Source organism: Melanostigma gelatinosum (assembly GCF_949748355.1).
Source record: "Melanostigma gelatinosum genome assembly, chromosome: 14".
Taxonomy (NCBI): Eukaryota; Metazoa; Chordata; class Actinopteri; order Perciformes; family Zoarcidae; genus Melanostigma; species Melanostigma gelatinosum.
This window is the reverse complement of record NC_136647.1, coordinates 9,071,636-9,092,041: the sequence shown is the minus strand read 5'-3', so window position 1 is coordinate 9,092,041 and position 20,406 is coordinate 9,071,636. Positions and strand designations below refer to the sequence as shown.

Genomic DNA, 20,406 nt, shown 5'->3' with positions numbered 1-20,406 from the left:
TGACTGCAGAGCATTTTAATTCTTTAAAGGAAAAGTATTGTGTATTGAAACCAGGCTTTACATCATGTTTTGTTGCGTTGGAAGATTTTCTTCATACAACGTCAGAGAGAGCAGGGAAGATGAACTGAACTGACTTCACAGCAGTGATCTCTATTGATGTAAAATATTCATCAACGTTGAAGTCTTCAGACAGCCTTTTGACAATGACCGGTGGCAGAACACTAAGCAGCTGGGCACTCGGCTAAAGAGGGATGAAAAAAGCAAAGTAAGGAGAGTAGGGCAAAACATCTCTCTTAATCAGAGGTTGTTTTCAACATAAAACCTCTCTATTGATATGAAACGTACCATTTTTGGGCAGGAAATTAATATTTTCAGGCAGGATGCCGGTCTCCAAGGAGAACTGCCTGAACGTCTCCAGCAGGTCAGCACTGAGGTCCACGGCACGGCCTGTCAGACCACATGATATTAGTACTGTACTGAAGATTACATTCATAGGACAGAGGGTAGCGTCATGGCTAATGAGAACATTACCATATAGTTTGTTGAACACGGTGGGATTACTCCCCTTGCTCGTGGTGTAAATCAGTGCATACTCGTCATACTTCATATCGACCACGTAGATCTCTCTCATTTCCCCCCATCCTGACAAAGGGAGGGTGAAAGAGATCATGTGATGGCAGAAATTATTGTTTCACGCATGCCTCTGTGTGTGTGTGTGTGTGTGTGTGTGTTTGTGCGCGCATGTGTGGGTGCACTCATGCTCACTTATGTATGTGAACTTCCCAGGCACATCAGTCTTCTTAGCTACGTTGTTCATTCTCCTACAAGAGCCGTCGGAGCTGCAAAAGAAAACATTGAAATGTGAGATGAGCACCGTCGTTTTTAACCTCCTTTCTGTTCTCTCCCTCCTCTCACACTAACTTGAGATGGGCGAAGGAAAGTTCCAGTTCCCCATCAGCAGTTGGGATCACCATCACGGTGCCCATGTTCATGCCGCCTCTGTCGTCCAAATGCCCCTCGGTGTTAGTGGCAATTCCAAGAAGGTACCACTTCCCTGCTATCTGCGGACACGAGACAAACGTTAACACCATCTAGAGAGGAACGCTCACGGTGGTCTGAATTTAGTAGCAAGAGGCACATTCAACTTCAATTGTCTTTTCAAGTGGTCATCCGTCATCACAAACAACTTCAGTTAGTGAACAACAATGTGATGGCAGGTTTAGAAAAGTTGGTTCCTCATTATTCCCCCTAAATGTCACTTACTTATTGCAAACGTGACAAATACACAACAAACTCAAGTACATAGCTGTCAAACAAACTGTCCTGGAGGGATATACAAGTCAAAGTCAAATACTCCTTGTTTTACATATTCTAGCAAATCTTGTGCATGCCATCAAATAACTTCCTTTGACAATTTAATAATCATGTCACTTTCTTGCCAAATCCTTTTTAGCCGGTTGGGAGCAGGAATTTAACAGGCAGCATGAATCAATATTGTGACTAAGTCTCATAGTCACCCATTTAGGTGTCTTACCTCCTGTACATGGAAGTCTGCCTTGGGTACGACCTCAGAAGAAACCGTCAGGGAGCAGAGCAGAGCTCCCAGCAGCGTCAGCGGGAAAGTCATAGCTACTGAGGAGCAGTCGCAGAAACGATGATGAAGGAGAGCGTGGAGGAAGATCTGTTGTTGAAGTTCTGCTGACAACCCTTTATATAGCGGAGAGTGAGATTACCTTTTTCCCTGTCAGCCAGCACACACACACACACACACAGACAAAAACCCTAGAGCTGGGATTCTGGGAAACTGTATGTGTGTTTGTAGCACACATACAGTTTCACCGCCCCATGGTAAGCTTTGCCAGGGCAGAACTCAATCAACCACATGACAGACAGAATGCAGCACAAACTATATAACCTGAATACGAATTCGGGTGGAGATTATATCCCGTCTGTCACATTTCTGAGTTGGACAGTATTTGATAATGCAATTTGTGAGCATGAGCTGTAAAAAAAATGCAGTTAACAAAGCAGTGGCCGCCTTCCAGTGCTTTCTGTGGCAGAGACCACAGAATCAAATTTATCTGTCAGCAGTTGCGAGCGTAAGAAAAACACAGAGACAACACAAATGCCCTTGCAGATTAGTTTGGGAATCATACAACACCATGATGATGTGAATTGAAATGCTTTCCAGGGAAACTTTAGTGTCTCTTTTGTGGGTTTAAAGAGTGTAAATACTTTCCCCTCCTCATGACCTAAACAAACCAAATACCATCAACAATAGGATGTTGCTGTTGCTCAACGTGAGGAATAGCTGTGTATCATCACGTCTCTATTCATTTAATGTGTGTCTAGTTTTTATCTGAGAATGCCGTATTGACCTTGATACCTTAAAGTGAACTTTTTGATAAGGATAAAGTCACCCACACTTCACTGACCTTCATATGTGTCTAAATAAGTCGCTCTCCCTCAGTCTGAAACTCTGTTCAACCTGTTGAAACAGCTTCTTCAGGGAGGGGTCAGCCTGCTGCTCTGCAAGCAGATCACTGAGAGCTGTTGACAGAGAAAAGTTAGACAGAGAAAGGTTAGACAGAGGCAGCGAGAATTTCGCTGCCACATTTCCCTTCTCTGACTGAGACACAGGTTTTATAGCTGCCCTAGTAGGCATTACCGCGCAGGCCGTGAACACTTCAGGGACATCACGTTCACGTGGGTCTACACTCAGCAGTGGCACAGGTTGTACCACAGGCGGAGGTACATCTGCCCAGACACGTGCACCAACCAGATCGTTTCCCAGGATGACAGCAATGCCCTGGACTGGGAATGCTGGGCGCACCGCCAGCTTAGCCTCACCCTGGAACAAACTACAACAGAGCACTACTTTGTGTACGGGAACCAACATGACATCCAAACTCATACCACGAACAGGAACAAGGTCCCCTGTATCAGACTCCCCGGACAAGGCAAGTACTCCTGACAGAATGAAAGAGTCCACCGCCCCTGTGTCCCTTAGAATTGTCACTGGCACTTTCATCTCACTTCCTACCAACGACACTACACCTTCATGGATAAATGGCCGGTAGGGATCCAAACTCTCCGGATCAGAGTCTTTTACTTGCAAGCAAAAATAGCCAGGAGTGTTGACTTGAGCGACGGGTGCGGCTAGCCCAACGCCTTCAGCATGAGAACCATATACAGCCCGATTAGGCTGAGCATTCAACAAATGACAGTTGACCTTCCAGTGTCCTCGTTTGTGACAATAGTTACAAACTTCTTCCGCACTACGCAGACTACGGAGACAATTGGATGCGGGACTCCAACCCCATCTCGGGACTCCAACCCGGACAATTAGACGCGGGACTCCAACCCCGTCTCGGGACTCCAACCCGGACAATTAGACGCGGGACTCCAACCCCAACAATTAGACGCGGGACTCCAACCCCGTCTCGGGACTCCAACCCGGAAAATTAGACGCGGGACTCCAACCCCATCTCGGGACTCCAACCCGGACAATTAGACGCGGGACTCCAACCCCAACAATTAGACGCGGGACTCCAACCCCGTCTCGGGACTCCAACCCGGACAATTAGACGTGGGACTCCAACCCCATCTCGGGACTCCAACCCGGACAATTAGACGCGGGACTCCAACCCCATCTCGGGACTCCAACCCGGACAATTAGACGCGGGACTCCAACCCCAACAATTAGACGCGGGACTCCAACCCCGTCTCGGGACTCCAACCCGGACAATTAGACGCGGGACTCCAACCCCAACAATTAGACGCGGGACTCCAACCCCATCTCGGGACTCCAACCCGTACAATTAGACGCGGGACTCCAACCCTAACAATTAGACGCAGGACTCCAACCCCGTCTCGGGACTCCAACCCGGACAATTAGACGCGGCACTCCAACCCCGTCTCGGGACTCCAACCCCAACAATTAGACGCGGGACTCCAACCCCGTCGCGGGACTCCAACCCGGACAATTAGACGCGGGACTCCAACCCCGTCTCGGATCTCAGATCCGACCTCCCAGAGGTTTTGTTAATGATGCTTACACTTTTTATCGGTTTACCAGGACTTTTCAGACATCGTAACGTAACATCACTAAATTTCGTGTTTTCAATCAGCAGTATTTGGTCATATGACAACAAGTTCTGCTTACCTTTCAGTTGTAGATGGCGCCAGAAGAGGCTGGTCCCGGAGCCGTGGGTCGAAAACATCGTCGTCTCAAAAATAAAAACTTGCTCATCGATAACCAATCACGTCGGGGTCACCAAGCTGTTGGGGATTTACCCTCGGGCAAAAAGCCCACCGTATAATCTGACTCCAAAAGACTACACCTTCAGAAGGACCCCACGCAGATCGTTTGATTGGAATTATATTCGATGAACAGAAGACGGTAGACGATCTATAAGTATTAACAATTTATTAAGTCAAGCATCAAAGCATAAAAAACAGATCTATGGTTTCACAAAACACAAGAATTGATTCAGTATCCCTCGCAACAGACACAAAGTCAGGGCTCAGTCCACGCATCTCTCCTCTCAGTGTTTTGTGAGCCCTGCCTAATCCTTTCCCTCTTTCTTTATTCATTTTCATGAGGTGTTGACCTTGTCCTGCACAGGGACGCGTTATCTTCACACACACACACGCCAGGGTTGGGGCCACTGTGTGTGGGAGTCCAGTCGTTCTCATGACAGAGAAGGTGCTGTTCCTGCAGGTTGCTACACAATATCTCACGGACTAACCCGCTTCACAACACATGTAGTTACGAGTTTAAGCTAAACCACCTGTGTGTCACAGCGTCTTCTTTGTACAGGAAGCGCGTGAGTGCCTCAACCGGAGATTCAAACCTTTGCTCTATGACACACGCAACACCATTGCAAATGAGCACACACATAATATGTTTGATGCCTGTAAATACCGTTAGCATACACTATCACCCCCCTGGGTCTGCTGGGATGGCCCAACAGACCGGTTCCTGTCCCCTAGAGGTGTGTACCAATAAACCCTTTTTCATTTTACAGTTTGGTTGTACATAATGGCGAGCTCGCAGCTCTTCCGAGTCGAACAGCGGTAGTTGTCGGGACCCTTTTCGCGTGGGTTTCAACTTCGACTGTCGAATGGTTGGAAGGGCTGGATCTCGTGCTTGCTGGGCGGTCAAATCTGCTCTACTATTATTCACCGCGCAAGGTTGTGAAATTGGGGGCCAATTGTTCTGGGGTACCCAGGGTGTCCCCTGTTCCGTTGCAGGCTGGTTGATTGCAAGGGGGAGGTCAGAGTGTCGTGCGTGTCTGTTCTGAGCGTTTTTCAGCGAACAAAGGGAAGACTTCTGGTTTGGGACATGGTTTTGGGTGGCAGATTTTGGCAGTTGTAAGCATGCAGGCGGACTGAGTGGACTAGAGTCAGGAGCAGGCTCTAGGAGGGGCATTGGCATCGGTTGTCTATGTTTCTGGGTGACGGCGACTTGTCCGTCTGGAACTAGAACCACGGCTGGCAAGGTTTAGTGGCTTCGGGTCGTCCAGCAGTGTCTGGAGTGTGGTAAAAGCGCTTTACCGCCTCCGTCACATGTTGGTGTGTAAGACTCTTCATCTCTGGGTCTAAATGTATATATATATATATGTATATGTATGTATATATATGTGTATGTATATGTTTATATATATATGTGTATGTATATGTTTATATATGTGTGTATATATGTATATGTATATATGTGTATATGTATACATGTATATATGTACGTATATATGTATATATGTACATATATGTATATATGTACGTATATGTATATATGTACATATATATATATATATATATATATATATATATGTACTTATATGTGTACGTATATATATATATGTGTACGTATATATATATGTGTATGTATATATGTACATATGTGTACATGTATATATATGTACATGTATATATATGTACATGTACATATATACATATACATATATGTATATATGTATATGTATAGCTATGTATATGTATATATATCTTTATGTATGTATATGTATATATGTATATATATGTATGTGTGTCTATGTATGTGTATGTGTATGTATATATGTACGTATATGTATATATGTATGTGTATGTATGTATGTGTGTATATGTATGTGTATATGTATGTGTATGTGTATATATGTATGTATGTGTATGTATGTATGTATGTGGATGGATTTTACTTTTCTTGTGGAAGAAACATAGCCGACACATTACTGACTGCAGAGCATTTTAATGCTTTAAAGGAAAAGTATTGTGTATTGAAACCAGGCTTTACATCATGTTTTGTTGTGTTGGAAGATTTTCTTCATACAACGTCAGAGAGAGCAGGGAAGATGAACTGAACTGACTTCACAGCAGTGATCTCTATTGATGTAAAATATTCATCAACGTTGAAGTCTTCAGACAGCCTTTTGACAATGACCGGTGGCAGACCACTAACCAGCTGGGCACTCGGCTAAAGAGGGATGAAAAAAGCAAAGTAAGGAGAGTAGGGCAAAACATCTCTCTTAATCAGAGGTTGTTTTCAACATAAAACCTCTCTATTGATATGAAACGTACCATTTTTGGGCAGGAAAGCAATATTTTCAGGCAGGATGCCGGTCTCCAAGGAGAACTGCCTGAACGTCTCCAGCAGGTCAGCACTGAGGTCCACGGCACGGCCTGTCAGACCACATGATATTAGTACTGTACTGAAGATTACATTCATAGGACAGAGGGTAGCGTCATGGCTAATGAGAACATTACCATATAGTTCGTTGAACTCGGTGGGATTACTCCCCTTGGTCTTGGTGTGAATCAGTGCGTACTCATCATACTTCACATCGACCACGTACATCTCTTTCATTTCCCCAAAGGCTGACAAAGGGAGGGCGAAAGAGATCATGTGATGGCAGAAATTATTGTTTCACGCATGCCTCTATGTGTGTGTGTGTGTGTGTGTTTGTGCGCGCATGTGTGGGTGCACTCATGCTCACTTATGTATGTGAACTTCCCAGGCACATCAGTCTTCTTAGCTAAGTCGTTCTGTCTCCAACAAGAGCCGTCGGAGCTGCAAAAGAAAACATTGAAATGTGAGATGAGCACCGTAGTTTTTAACCTCCTTTCTGTTCTCTCCCTCCTCTCACACTCACTTGAGATAGGCGACGGAAAGTTCCATTCCCCCATCAGCAGTTGGGATCACCATCGCGGTGCCCATCTTCAAGACTGCTTTGAGGTTCACAAACCCCTCGGCGTTAGAGGCATATCCAAGAAGGTACCACTTCCCTGCTATCTGCGGACATGAGACAAACGTTAACACCATCTAGAGAGGAACGCTCACGGTGGTCTGAATTTAGTAGCAAGAGGCACATTCAACTTCAATTGTCTTTTCAAGTGGTCATCCGTCATCACAAACAACTTCAGTTAGTGAACAACAATGTGATGGCAGGTTTAGAAAAGTTGGTTCCTCATTATTCCCCCTAAATGTCACTTACTTATTGCAAACGTGACAAATACACAACAAACTCAAGTACATAGCTGTCAAACAAACTGTCCTGGAGGGATATACAAGTCAAAGTCAAATACTCCTTGTTTTACATATTCTAGCAAATCTTGTGCATGCCATCAAATAACTTCCTTTGACAATTTAATAATCATGTCACTTTCTTGCCAAATCCTTTTTAGCCGGTTGGGAGCAGGAATTTAACAGGCAGCATGAATCAATATTGTGACTAAGTCTCATAGTCACCCATTTAGGTGTCTTACCTCCTGTACATGGAAGTCTGCCTTGGGTACGACCTCAGAAGAAACCGTCAGGGAGCAGAGCAGAGCTCCCAGCAGCGTCAGCGGGAAAGTCATAGCTACTGAGGAGCAGTCGCAGAAACGATGATGAAGGAGAGCGTGGAGGAAGATCTGTTGTTGAAGTTCTGCTGACAACCCTTTATATAGCGGAGAGTGAGATTACCTTTTTCCCTGTCAGCCAGCACACACACACACACACACACAGACAAAAACCGTAGAGCTGGGATTCTGGGAAACTGTATGTATGTTTGTAGCACACATACAGTTTCACCGCCCCAAGGTAAGCTTTGCCAGGGCAGAACTCAATCAACCACATGACAGACAGAATGCAGCACAAACTATATAACCTGAATAAGAATTCGGGTGGAGATTATATCCCGTCTGTCACATTTCTGAGTTGGACAGTATTTGATAATGCAATTTGTGAGCATGAGCTGTAAAAAAAATGCAGTTAACAAAGCAGTGGCTGCTTTCTGTGGCAGAGACCACAGAATCAAATTCATCTGTCAGCAGTTGCGAGCGTAAGAAAAACACAGAGACAACACAAATGCCCTTGCAGATTAGTTTGGGAATCATACAACACCATGATGATGTGAATTGAAATGCTTTCCAGGGAAACTTTAGTGTCTCTTTTGTGGGTTTAAAGAGTGTAAATACTTTCCCCTCCTCATGACCTAAACAAACCAAATACCATCAACAATAGGATGTTGCTGTTGCTCAACGTGAGGAATAGCTGTGTATCATCACGTCTCTATTCATTTAATGTGTGTCTAGTTTTTATCTGAGAATGCCGTATTGACCTTGATACCTTAAAGTGAACTTTTTGATAAGGATAAAGTCACCCACACTTCACTGACCTTCATATGTGTCTAAATAAGTCGCTCTCCCTCAGTCTGAAACTCTGTTGAACCTGTTGTAACAGCTTCTTCAGGGAGGGGTCAGCCTGCTGCTCTGCAAGCAGATCACTGAGAGCTGTTGACAGAGAAAAGTTAGACAGAGAAAGGTTAGACAGAGGCAGCGAGAATTTCGCTGCCACATTTCCCTTCTCTGACTGAGACACAGGTTTTATAGCTGCCCTAGTCGGCATTACCGCGCAGGCCGTGAACACTTCAGGGACATCACGTTCACGTGGGTCTACACTCAGCAGTGGCACAGGTTGTACCACAGGCGGAGGTACATCTGCCCAGACACGTGCACCAACCAGATCGTTTCCCAGGATGACAGCAATGCCCTGGACTGGGAATGCTGGGCGCACCGCCAGCTTAGCCTCACCCTGGAACAAACTACAACAGAGCACTACTTTGTGTACGGGAACCAACATGACATCCAAACTCATACCACGAACAGGAACAAGGTCCCCTGTATCAGACTCCCCGGACAAGGCAAGTACTCCTGACAGAATGAAAGAGTCCACCGCCCCTGTGTCCCTTAGAATTGTCACTGGCACCTTCATCTCACTTCCTACCAACGACACTACACCTTCATGGATAAATGGCCGGTAGGGATCCAAACTCTCGGGATCAGAGTCTTTTACTTGCAAGCAAAAATAGCCAGGAGTGTTGACTTGAGCGATGGGTGCGGCTAGCCCAACGCCTTCAGCATGAGAACCATATGCAGCCCGATTAGGCTGAGGCTTCAACAAATGACAGTTGACCTTCCAGTGTCCTCGTTTGTGACAATAGTTACGAACTTCTTCCGCACTACGCAGACTACGCAGACAATTGGATGCGGGACTCCAACCCCGTCTCGTGACTCCAACTCCAACAATTAGACGCGGGACTCCAACCCCGTCTCGGGACTCCAACCCGGACAATTAGACGCGGGACTCCAACCCGTCTCGTGACTCCAACCCGGACAATTAGACGCGGGACTCCAACCCCGTCTCGGGACTCCAACCCGGACAATTAGACGCGGGACTCCAACCCCAACAATTAGACGCGGGACTCCAACCCCGTCTCGGGACTCCAACCCGGACAATTAGACGCGGGACTCCAACCCCAACAATTAGACGCGGGACTCCAACCCCGTCTCGGGACTCCAACCCGGACAATTAGACGCGGGACTCCAACCCCAACAATTAGACGCTGGACTCCAACCCCGTCTCGGGACTCCAACCCGGACAATTAGACGCGGGACTCCAACCCCGTCTCGGGACTCCAACCCCAACAATTAGACGCGGGACTCCAACCCCATCTCGGGACTCCAACCCGGACAATTAGACGCGGCACTCCAACCCCGTCTCGGATCTCAGATCCGACCTCCGAGAGGTTTTGTTAATGATGCTTACACTTTTTATCGGTTTACCAGGACTTTTCAGACATCGTAACGTAACATCACTAAATTTCGTGTTTTCAATCAGCAGTATTTGGTCATATGACAACAAGTTCTGCTTACCTTTCAGTTGTAGATGGCGCCAGAAGCCGCTGGTCCCGGAGCCGTGGGTCGAAAACATCGTCGCCTCAAAAATAAAAACTTGCTCATCGATAACCAATCACGTCGGGGTCACCAAGCTGTTGGGGATTTACCCTCGGGCAAAAAGCACACCGTATAATCTGACTCCAAAAGACTACACCTTCAGAAGGACCCCACGCAGATCGTTTGATTGGAATTATATTCGATGAACAGAAGACGGTAGACGATCTATAAGTATTAACAATTTATTAAGTCAAGCATCAAAGCATAAAAAACAGATCTATGGTTTCACAAAACACAAGAATTGATTCAGTATCCCTCGCAACAGACACAAAGTCAGGGCTCAGTCCACGCATCTCTCCTCTCAGTGTTTTGTGAGCCCTGCCTAATCCTTTCCCTCTTTCTTTATTCATTTTCATGAGGTGTTGACCTTGTCCTGCACAGGGACGCGTTATCTTCACACACACACACGCCAGGGTTGGGGCCACTGTGTGTGGGAGTCCAGTCGTTCTCATGACAGAGAAGGTGCTGTTCCTGCAGGTTGCTACACAATATCTCACGGACTAACCCGCTTCACAACACATGTAGTTACGAGTTTAAGCTAAACCACCTGTGTGTCACAGCGTCTTCTTTGTACGGGAAGCGCGTGAGTGCCTCAACCGGAGATTCAAACCTTTGCTCTATGACACACGCAACACCATTGCAAATGAGCACACACATAATATGTTTGATGCCTGTAAATACCGTTAGCATACACTATCACCCCCCTGGGTCTGCTGGGATGGCCCAACAGACCGGTTCCTGTCCCCTAGAGGTGTGTACCAATAAACCCTTTTTCATTTTACAGTTTGGTTGTACATAATGGCGAGCTCGCAGCTCTTCCGAGTCGAACAGCGGTAGTTGTCGGGACCCTTTTCGCGTGGGTTTCAATTTCGACTGTCGAATGGTTGGAAGGGCTGGATCTCGTGCTTGCTGGGCGGTCAAATCTGCTATATTATTCACCGCGCAAGGTTGTGAAATTGGGGGCCAATTGTTCTGGGGTACCCAGGGTGTCCCCTGTTCCGTTGCAGGCTGGTTGATTGCAAGGGGGCGGTCAGAGTGTCGTGCGTGTCTGTTCTGAGCGTTTTTCAGCGAACAAAGGGAAGACTTCTGGTTTGGGACATGGTTTTGGGTGGCAGATTTTGGCAGTTGTAAGCATGCAGGCGGACTGAGTGGACTAGAGTCAGGAGCAGGCTCTAGGAGGGCCATTGGCATCGGTTGTCTATGTTTCTGGGTGACGGCGACTTGTCCGTCTGGAACTAGCCCACGGCTGGCAATGTTTAGTGGCTTCGGGTCGTCCAGCAGTGTCTGGAGTGTGGTAAAAGCGCTTTACCGCCTCCGTCACATGTTGGTGTGTAAGACTCTTCATCTCTGGGTCTAAATGTATATATATATATGTATGTATATATATGTGTATGTATATGTTTATATATATATGTGTATGTATATGTTTATATATGTGTGTATATATGTATATGTATATATGTGTATATGTATACATGTATATATGTACGTATATATGTATATATGTATGTATATATGTACGTATATATGTATATATGTACATATATGTATATATGTACGTATATGTATATATGTACATATATATATATATATATATGTGTACTTATATGTGTACGTATATATATATATGTGTACGTATATATATATGTGTATGTATATATGTACATATGTGTACATGTATATATGTACGTATATATGTATATATGTATGTATATATGTACGTATATATGTATATATGTACATATATGTATATATGTACGTATATGTACATATATATATATATATATATATGTGTACTTATATGTGTACGTATATATATATATGTGTACGTATATATATATGTGTATGTATATATGTGTATATGTATACATGTATATATGTACGTATATATGTATATATGTATGTATATATGTACGTATATATGTATATATGTACATGTATATATATGTACATGTACATATATACATATACATATATGTATATATGTATATGTATAGCTATGTATATGTATATATATCTTTATGTATGTATATGTATATATGTATATATATGTATGTGTGTCTATGTATGTGTATGTGTATGTATATATGTACGTATATGTATATATGTATGTGTATGTATGTATGTATGTGTGTATATGTATGTGTATATGTATGTGTATATGTATGTGTATGTATGTATGTATGTGGATGGATTTTACTTTTCTTGTGGAAGAAACATAGCCGACACATTACTGACTGCAGAGCATTTTAATGCTTTAAAGGAAAAGTATTGTGTATTGAAACCAGGCTTTACATCATGTTTTGTTGTGTTGGAAGATTTTCTTCATACAACGTCAGAGAGAGCAGGGAAGATGAACTGAACTGACTTCACAGCAGTGATCTCTATTGATGTAAAATATTCATCAACGTTGAAGTCTTCAGACAGCCTTTTGACAATGACCGGTGGCAGACCACTAAGCAGCTGGGCACTCGGCTAAAGAGGGATGAAAAAAGCAAAGTAAGGAGAGTAGGGCAAAACATCTCTCTTAATCAGAGGTTGTTTTCAACATAAAACCTCTCTATTGATATGAAACGTACCATTTTTGGGCAGGAAAGCAATATTTTCAGGCAGGATGCCGGTCTCCAAGGAGAACTGCCTGAACGTCTCCAGCAGGTCAGCACTGAGGTCCACGGCACGGCCTGTCAGACCACATGATATTAGTACTGTACTGAAGATTACATTCATAGGACAGAGGGTAGCGTCATGGCTAATGAGAACATTACCATATAGTTCGTTGAACTCGGTGGGATTACTCCCCTTGGTCTTGGTGTGAATCAGTGCGTACTCATCATACTTCACATCGACCACGTACATCTCTTTCATTTCCCCAAAGGCTGACAAAGGGAGGGCGAAAGAGATCATGTGATGGCAGAAATTATTGTTTCACGCATGCCTCTATGTGTGTGTGTGTGTGTGTGTTTGTGCGCGCATGTGTGGGTGCACTCATGCTCACTTATGTATGTGAACTTCCCAGGCACATCAGTCTTCTTAGCTAAGTCGTTCTGTCTCCAACAAGAGCCGTCGGAGCTGCAAAAGAAAACATTGAAATGTGAGATGAGCACCGTAGTTTTTAACCTCCTTTCTGTTCTCTCCCTCCTCTCACACTCACTTGAGATGGGCGAAGGAAAGTTCCAGTTCCCCATCAGCAGTTGGGATCACCATCACGGTGCCCATGTTCATGATGGCGCTGCTGTTCACAAACCCGTTCACAAACTGTTCACAAACCAAAATTACCTTTTTCCCTGTCAGCCAGCACACACACACACACACAGACAAAAACCCTAGAGCTGGGATTCTGGGAAACTGTATGTGTGTTTGTAGCACACATACAGTTTCACCGCCCCAAGGTAAGCTTTGCCAGGGCAGAACTCAATCAACCACATGACAGACAGAATGCAGCACAAACTATATAACCTGAATACGAATTCGGGTGGAGATTATATCCCGTCTGTCACATTTCTGAGTTGGACAGTATTTGATAATGCAATTTGTGAGCATGAGCTGTAAAAAAAATGCAGTTAACAAAGCAGTGGCCGCCTTCCAGTGCTTTCTGTGGCAGAGACCACAGAATCAAATTCATCTGTCAGCAATTGCGAGCGTAAGAAAAACACAGAGACAACACAAATGCCCTTGCAGATTAGTTTGGGAATCATACAACACCATGATGATGTGAATTGAAATGCTTTCCAGGGAAACTTTAGTGTCTCTTTTGTGGGTTTAAAGAGTGTAAATACTTTCCCCTCCTCATGACCTAAACAAACCAAATACCATCAACAATAGGATGTTGCTGTTGCTCAACGTGAGGAATAGCTGTGTATCATCACGTCTCTATTCATTTAATGTGTGTCTAGTTTTTATCTGAGAATGCCGTATTGACCTTGATACCTTAAAGTGAACTTTTTGATAAGGATAAAGTCACCCACACTTCGCTGACCTTCATATGTGTCTAAATAAGTCGCTCTCCCTCAGTCTGAAACTCTGTTGAACCTGTTGAAACAGCTTCTTCAGGGAGGGGTCAGCCTGCTGCTCTGCAAGCAGATCACTGAGAGCTGTTGACAGAGAAAAGTTAGACAGAGAAAGGTTAGACAGAGGCAGCGAGAATTTCGCTGCCACATTTCCCTTCTCTGACTGAGACACAGGTTTTATAGCTGCCCTAGTAGGCATTACCGCGCAGGCCGTGAACACTTCAGGGACATCACGTTCACGTGGGTCTACACTCAGCAGTGGCACAGGTTGTACCACAGGCGGAGGTACATCTGCCCAGACACGTGCACCAACCAGATCGTTTCCCAGGATAACAGCAATGCCCTGGACTGGGAATGCTGGGCGCACCGCCAGCTTAGCCTCACCCTGGAACAAACTACAACAGAGCACTACTTTGTGTACGGGAACCAACATGACATCCAAACTCATACCACGAACAGGAACAAGGTCCCCTGTATCAGACTCCCCGGACAAGGCAAGTACTCCTGACAGAATGAAAGAGTCCACCGCCCCTGTGTCCCTTAGAATTGTCACTGGCACCTTCATCTCACTTCCTACCAACGACACTACACCTTCATGGATAAATGGCCGGTAGGGATCCAAACTCTCCGGATCAGAGTCTTTTACTTGCAAGCAAAAATAGCCAGGAGTGTTGACTTGAGCGACGGATGCGGCTAGCCCAACGCCTTCAGCATGAGAACCATATACAGCCCGATTAGGCTGAGGCTTCAACAAATGACAGTTGACCTTCCAGTGTCCTTGTTTGTGACAATAGTTACAAACTTCTTCCGCACTACGCAGACTGCGCAGACAATTGGATGCGGGACTCCAACCCCAACAATTAGACGCGGGACTCCAACCCCATCTCGGATCTCAGATCCGACCTCCCAGAGGTTTTGTTAATGATGCTTACACTTTTTATCGGTTTACCAGGACTTTTCAGACATCGTAACGTAACATCACTAAATTTCGTGTTTTCAATCAGCAGTATTTGGTCATATGACAACAAGTTCTGCTTACCTTTCAGTTGTAGATGGCGCCAGAAGCCGCTGGTCCCGGAGCCGTGGGTCGAAAACATCGTCGCCTCAAAAATAAAAACTTGCTCATCGATAACCAATCACGTCGGGGTCACCAAGCTGTTGGGGATTTACCCTCGGGCAAAAAGCACACCGTATAATCTGACTCCAAAAGACTACACCTTCAGAAGGACCCCACGCAGATCGTTTGATTGGAATTACATTCGATGAACAGAAGACGGTAGACGATCTATAAGTATTAACAATTTATTAAGTCAAGCATCAAAGCATAAAAAACAGATCTATGGTTTCACAAAACACAAGAATTGATTCAGTATCCCTCGCAACAGACACAAAGTCAGGGCTCAGTCCACGCATCTCTCCTCTCAGTGTTTTGTGAGCCCTGCCTAATCCTTTCCCTCTTTCTTTATTCATTTTCATGAGGTGTTGACCTTGTCCTGCACAGGGACGCGTTATCTTCACACACACACACGCCAGGGTTGGGGCCACTGTGTGTGGGAGTCCAGTCGTTCTCATGACAGAGAAGGTGCTGTTCCTGCAGGTTGCTACACAATATCTCACGGACTAACCCGCTTCACAACACATGTAGTTACGAGTTTAAGCTAAACCACCTGTGTGTCACAGCGTCTTCTTTGTACAGGAAGCGCGTGAGTGCCTCAACCGGAGATTCAAACCTTTGCTCTATGACACACGCAACACCATTGCAAATGAGCACATACATAATATGTTTAATGCCTGTAAATACCGTTAGCATATTTCTACACTATCACCCCCCTGGGTCTGCTGGGATGGCCCAACAGACCGGTTCCTGTCCCCTAGAGGTGTGTACCAATAAACCCTTTTTCATTTTACAGTTTGGTTGTACATAATGGCGAGCTCGCAGCTCTTCCGAGTCGAACAGCGGTAGTTGTCGGGACCCTTTTCGCGTGGGTTTCAACTTCGACTGTCGAATGGTTGGAAGGGCTGGATCTCGTGCTTGCTGGTCGGTCAAATCTGCTCTACTATTATTCACCGCGCAAGGTTGTGAAATTGGGGGCCAATTGTTCTGGGGTACCCAGGGTGTCCCCTGTTCCGTTGCAGGCTGGTTGATTGCAAGGGGGAGGTCAGAGTGTCGTGCGTGTCTGTTCTGAGCGTTTTTCAGCGAACAAAGGGAAGACTTCTGGTTTGGGACATGGTTTTGGGTGGCAGATTTTGGCAGTTGTAAGCATGCAGGCGGACTGAGTGGACTAGAGTCAGGAGCAGGCTCTGGGAGGGGCATTGGCATCGGTTGTCTATGTTTCTGGGTGACGGCGACTTGTCCGTCTGGAACTAGCCCACGGCTGGCAAGGTTTAGTGGCTTCGGGTCGTCCAGCAGTGTCTGGAGTGTGGTAAAAGCGCTTTACCGCCTCCGTCACATGTTGGTGTCTAAGACTCTTCATCTCTGGGTCTAAACTTGCTGTTCCGGAGTGGGTTTGGGACTTAAGATTTAGTTTGAACCTAATTCTCTTTTTAGGGTGAAATGTCTTCTGATGCCATGACTCATGATTTTCTGGATCAAAGCGTTCTATGTCGTTCGCAAGAGACTCAAGCTGAAGGATATGCAGACCCTGCGCTGGTCGCTGTCCCTGGTGGTGTGATGAAGAACTACACCACTAGACGCTGCTAAGCTCCTAGCAGTGGTCTTCAAGGTGACTGTAGTGGCTTGTCCACTCAGTCGAGCCTCATCAAGCCTTTGGGGCAGGACTTGTCTGACTATGTCAGGGACGAGGCCTATCATGGGGTCAGGGATTGTGACAGCAATACTTACCTGACCCCCCCTGAGGTTCTTCATGCCAGGTCTTAGTGCTTCTCTGAGCAGCCTGGAGTTGTGCACTCAGGGTGTTACTCTCTAAAACTTTAGAGGCTTTTGCTTTGGGGACCATGATGAGCTTAATAGCTTGCCTAGCTTAATAGCTTAATAAATGCCATGTTGGCAAAATGTGCAAAATGAGAAATCCTTCAGTTTTATTAAAGTCAAGACTTTATTAATGTGCTGAATCTGTTTTGTTAAGATCATGAGATTTCTTCTGGATGAAGTTGGAAATAAGGTAAAATTCTTGTGCCAAGTTCTTGTCGACTTTTACAGAGGAGCAATAGCAAGCATCCTGACTGAAAACATTACAAACTGGATGAGCAGGTCCCAACACAGAAGGGATCTACAGCAGTTGATTAAAACCACCCAGAATCGTTGGTACCCATCTACTGACCATCAGTGACATTGGTGACAAGAGGTGCCTGCAAAGAGCTTAAAGGATATTAAAAGACAATAGAGTAGTCTCGTGTGACGTCACAGTTTAGCTGTCGGCCATGTTGGAGTACACACAAAGCCACTGGCATGCACGGCTGAGTCGCACAACCTATCGATCATGGTGAACTTTTGTGCTGTCTTTGATTGTGGGAGCAGAGCTGATAGACAAGAAATCATTCTTTCATTTGCCAGCGGTCATTACACATCAAGGAAATGACACGAAGGAGCTATCCAAGCGACGTCGCGAGAAATGTCTGTCACGCATCTCTCGAGATATAAAGGAATGGAATTTGGCGTACACTAGAGTATGTGCGGACCACTTTATAAGTGGTCAGTGATTTTATTTACAAATTCGTTTGTGAACAGTATTTAATAAAGGAAATATAAATTAAACTTGGACATGAGAAGGTTACCGAAGCGTCATCGGCCCATGACAGCAGTCGGTACCAGAGACGTGTCGAGCATGTACAACAGGCGAAACACATAGATGCAGCCTCAGCATTGCTTGATATGAGTTTAACGTCGGATCATGCATATGACAGCCCACCAGCAGCAGAGGATGAGGACGAGGACGAGGATAAGAATAACCAAGCCAACCAGACAGACCTCGTGGGGCCACGATTGCAGCAATGCAAGCTGAGATGCAGCGCCTACTCTCGGAAAATCAGAATTTGAAAAAGGAACTTTCCGATGAACGATCCATGTTTGATTCAGAATTTTTCGAAAATAATGATGAGATAAAAAAGTGAGATATTATACTGGACTGCCGGACTTCTCAACCCTGCAAATTCTATACCATTTTATAGAACCACACATCCCATATTCTACTTGTGTAAGGACTGGGGGTGTTCACGAGATACGTGTAGATGTTGGCGTAGTTTACCGATGGAAGATAAGTAGGATCGGCACTGAAACGATCTGCACTCATCGCATAGGGATCCAAATTACAAATAACCTTCAATTTGGCCAGTTAGCGAACCTTTGATGCACTGTCCAGTGATTCAAAGTATGGTATTTTCGCCGCACTTCCTTGTTTACTCGCCGCCATGTAGGATCTGTATGTATTCCAACCAGGCGGACAGACCTCGTAACTAAGGAGATCGTGACGTCGGTGAGACCACTCTATACCCATTCCAGCCACAGCCGGTTCACCCTGCTGCCATCTGGCAAGAGGTATAGAAGTAGCTTCTTTCCTCAGGCTGTGATACTTCTTAATTCATCCTATAATAGTTTCTGTGTTTTCTTGTGCAGGAAAGTAGGACTACAAACTGCATTTTGTTCCACAACCTTGTCGTATGATAACATGAAATGAACCTTGTAACCCGAGGCGGGAGAGGAAAGTTCAGAGTGACCAAAATGAAAAGAGTGTTTCCTTTGGGCCTTGTCTTGTCTGGAGCAGCATGAATGTGTAAAATGTCATGGTGATGCTAGTGGAGAGGCTTCAACTTGGGAGTGCAACTTCTATTCTATAAATGTACACAATTAAGCACTGAATAGGATATCTAGTGAGTCTCAGCAAAAGTTATTCACAGGGTTACACAAGAAATTTAAATAGAGAGCAAAACTTGTACCAAATTATTTGTTTTAATCGATCAAAGCTTCAGAAGCTAATCCTCTTGTTACATATCGTCCTGGCAGTCAGGACCAGCTGCATCATGTCAAATGATTGTGGACTTGACAGAGATGTATTATAGGCAGGTCATAGTAATGTAAAATATTTAAACTGCTGGAAACAGCTGTACATCTAGACATCAGATGAACAATAGGCATCCTGCAATGCTTTGTACACTCCTGAAATCAACAGTGGTTGAGGGAGGATAAAAAACAGACAGCTTCCTGTTCTTAACGTCGGCAGCACTTGTCGGGGGAAATGTTCAGACTGGCCTGAGGGTGGCACCAGACCAGACTCCAGAGCCTCTGCTGTAAACATAAGGAGTTGATGAACTGAGGGATTTAAATGGAGGGAATGTATTGATTTGAGCAGTTTAATCGATGTCTCCACCCAACATGTGCATTATGAGAACTGATAATGGGAAAAGTGTATGGAGTGAAACACAGGAGAGTACATACACTGTTCCGTTTGCTGTTTATTATGCGAGTGAATAGATTTACTTATGCACATTAAATGTTATACATTATGGATTGTGGCCTTCAGCTTAATATAAATTAATAATATCTGTAATTGATTATTTCCAGAAACAAACCCAGCGTGTCTTAAAATGTGCAGGTCGGGACGGTCTAAAAGGAGCACCACTGGCACTATCGGACAAAAACCATTACGTTAGAGAAAAATCAATAACACAGAGCAATGCAGAGGAGAATATTAAGTTAATACAGATTGCATCAGTCATAACAGTAAAGAATTACTGACGCTGCTCCAGGAAGTTATGACTGCACACCACAGGGGTCAGATGCAGGGCTCTATCTGTCTGTGCCAGATTTCCCATGCCGGTTTTGTTTTATCGAAAGCTGAATGAACAGCTTTGATTAAAGTGCTGGGAGGCATTACATGGCATTTCTCCCAGTTTGACTCAGAGGATCTCCACAGGGAGGCGTCCAAAGGCAGATAGATACCTGAGACACGGAGCCGAAAGCGTGCTGTTGTTCTTCATTTGCTTGACCTTGTTTCTTTCATTGTTTAAATGGCATGCGGTCAAAACACTTTGAATTCAGTCAGACAGCTTAAATAGATGATCACATTCTGCAGGTGGAGAAAATACATACAGTAATATGGAAGAGCCTTTGTGGCTGCCTGTATGTTATTTATTTCCTTAAATAAATTGTGCAACAACATCCAACCCA

General features: G+C 44.9%; 3 protein-coding genes across 3 annotated transcripts; all 3 read right to left on the bottom strand.

Annotated features, from left to right (window-relative positions):
- LOC306788587 (lipocalin-like) lies at window positions 1–1,674 on the bottom strand. The gene is made up of 6 exons (XM_079284161.1): window positions 1,535–1,674; window positions 922–1,061; window positions 766–839; window positions 532–642; window positions 346–447; window positions 1–241 (listed from the first exon to the last, which is right to left on the bottom strand). The coding sequence occupies exons 1-6, from the start codon at window positions 1,625–1,627 to the stop codon at window positions 222–224; spliced, it is 540 nt and encodes a 179-aa protein (XP_079140287.1). The 5' UTR covers window positions 1,628–1,674; the 3' UTR covers window positions 1–221.
- Window positions 1,675–6,240: 4,566 nt separating this feature from the next.
- Window positions 6,241–7,925, bottom strand: LOC306788497 (lipocalin-like). The gene is made up of 6 exons (XM_079284044.1): window positions 7,765–7,925; window positions 7,152–7,291; window positions 6,996–7,069; window positions 6,766–6,876; window positions 6,580–6,681; window positions 6,241–6,475 (listed from the first exon to the last, which is right to left on the bottom strand). Exons 1-6 carry the CDS (start codon window positions 7,855–7,857, stop codon window positions 6,456–6,458), a joined length of 540 nt encoding a protein of 179 aa, XP_079140170.1. The 5' UTR covers window positions 7,858–7,925; the 3' UTR covers window positions 6,241–6,455.
- A 4,593-nt stretch (window positions 7,926–12,518) lies between these two features.
- LOC306787989 (lipocalin-like) lies at window positions 12,519–15,379 on the bottom strand (the record flags this gene model as incomplete). The annotated part of the gene is made up of 7 exons (XM_079283318.1): window positions 12,519–12,750; window positions 12,855–12,956; window positions 13,041–13,151; window positions 13,271–13,344; window positions 13,427–13,530; window positions 14,305–14,366; window positions 15,322–15,379. The coding sequence occupies 7 exons, from the start codon at window positions 15,377–15,379 to the stop codon at window positions 12,731–12,733; spliced, it is 531 nt and encodes a 176-aa protein (XP_079139444.1). The 3' UTR covers window positions 12,519–12,730.
- Between the last annotated feature and the right edge of the window lie 5,027 nt (window positions 15,380–20,406).

Bases quoted from the DNA above. Each gene is read 5' to 3' on its own strand.
- LOC306788497 (XM_079284044.1), bottom strand. From the start codon at position 7,857: ATGACTTTCCCGCTGACGCTGCTGGGAGCTCTGCTCTGCTCCCTGACG. The intron at 7,292-7,764 runs GTAAGACACCTA...TCATGTCCGCAG, and splicing joins CAGACTTCCATGTACAGGAG to ATAGCAGGGAAGTGGTACCT. The intron at 6,682-6,765 runs GTAATGTTCTCA...GTGGTCTGACAG, and splicing joins CGAGTTCAACGAACTATATG to GCCGTGCCGTGGACCTCAGT.
- LOC306788587 (XM_079284161.1), bottom strand. From the start codon at position 1,627: ATGACTTTCCCGCTGACGCTGCTGGGAGCTCTGCTCTGCTCCCTGACG. The intron at 1,062-1,534 runs GTAAGACACCTA...TCGTGTCCGCAG, and splicing joins CAGACTTCCATGTACAGGAG to ATAGCAGGGAAGTGGTACCT. The intron at 448-531 runs GTAATGTTCTCA...GTGGTCTGACAG, and splicing joins CGTGTTCAACAAACTATATG to GCCGTGCCGTGGACCTCAGT.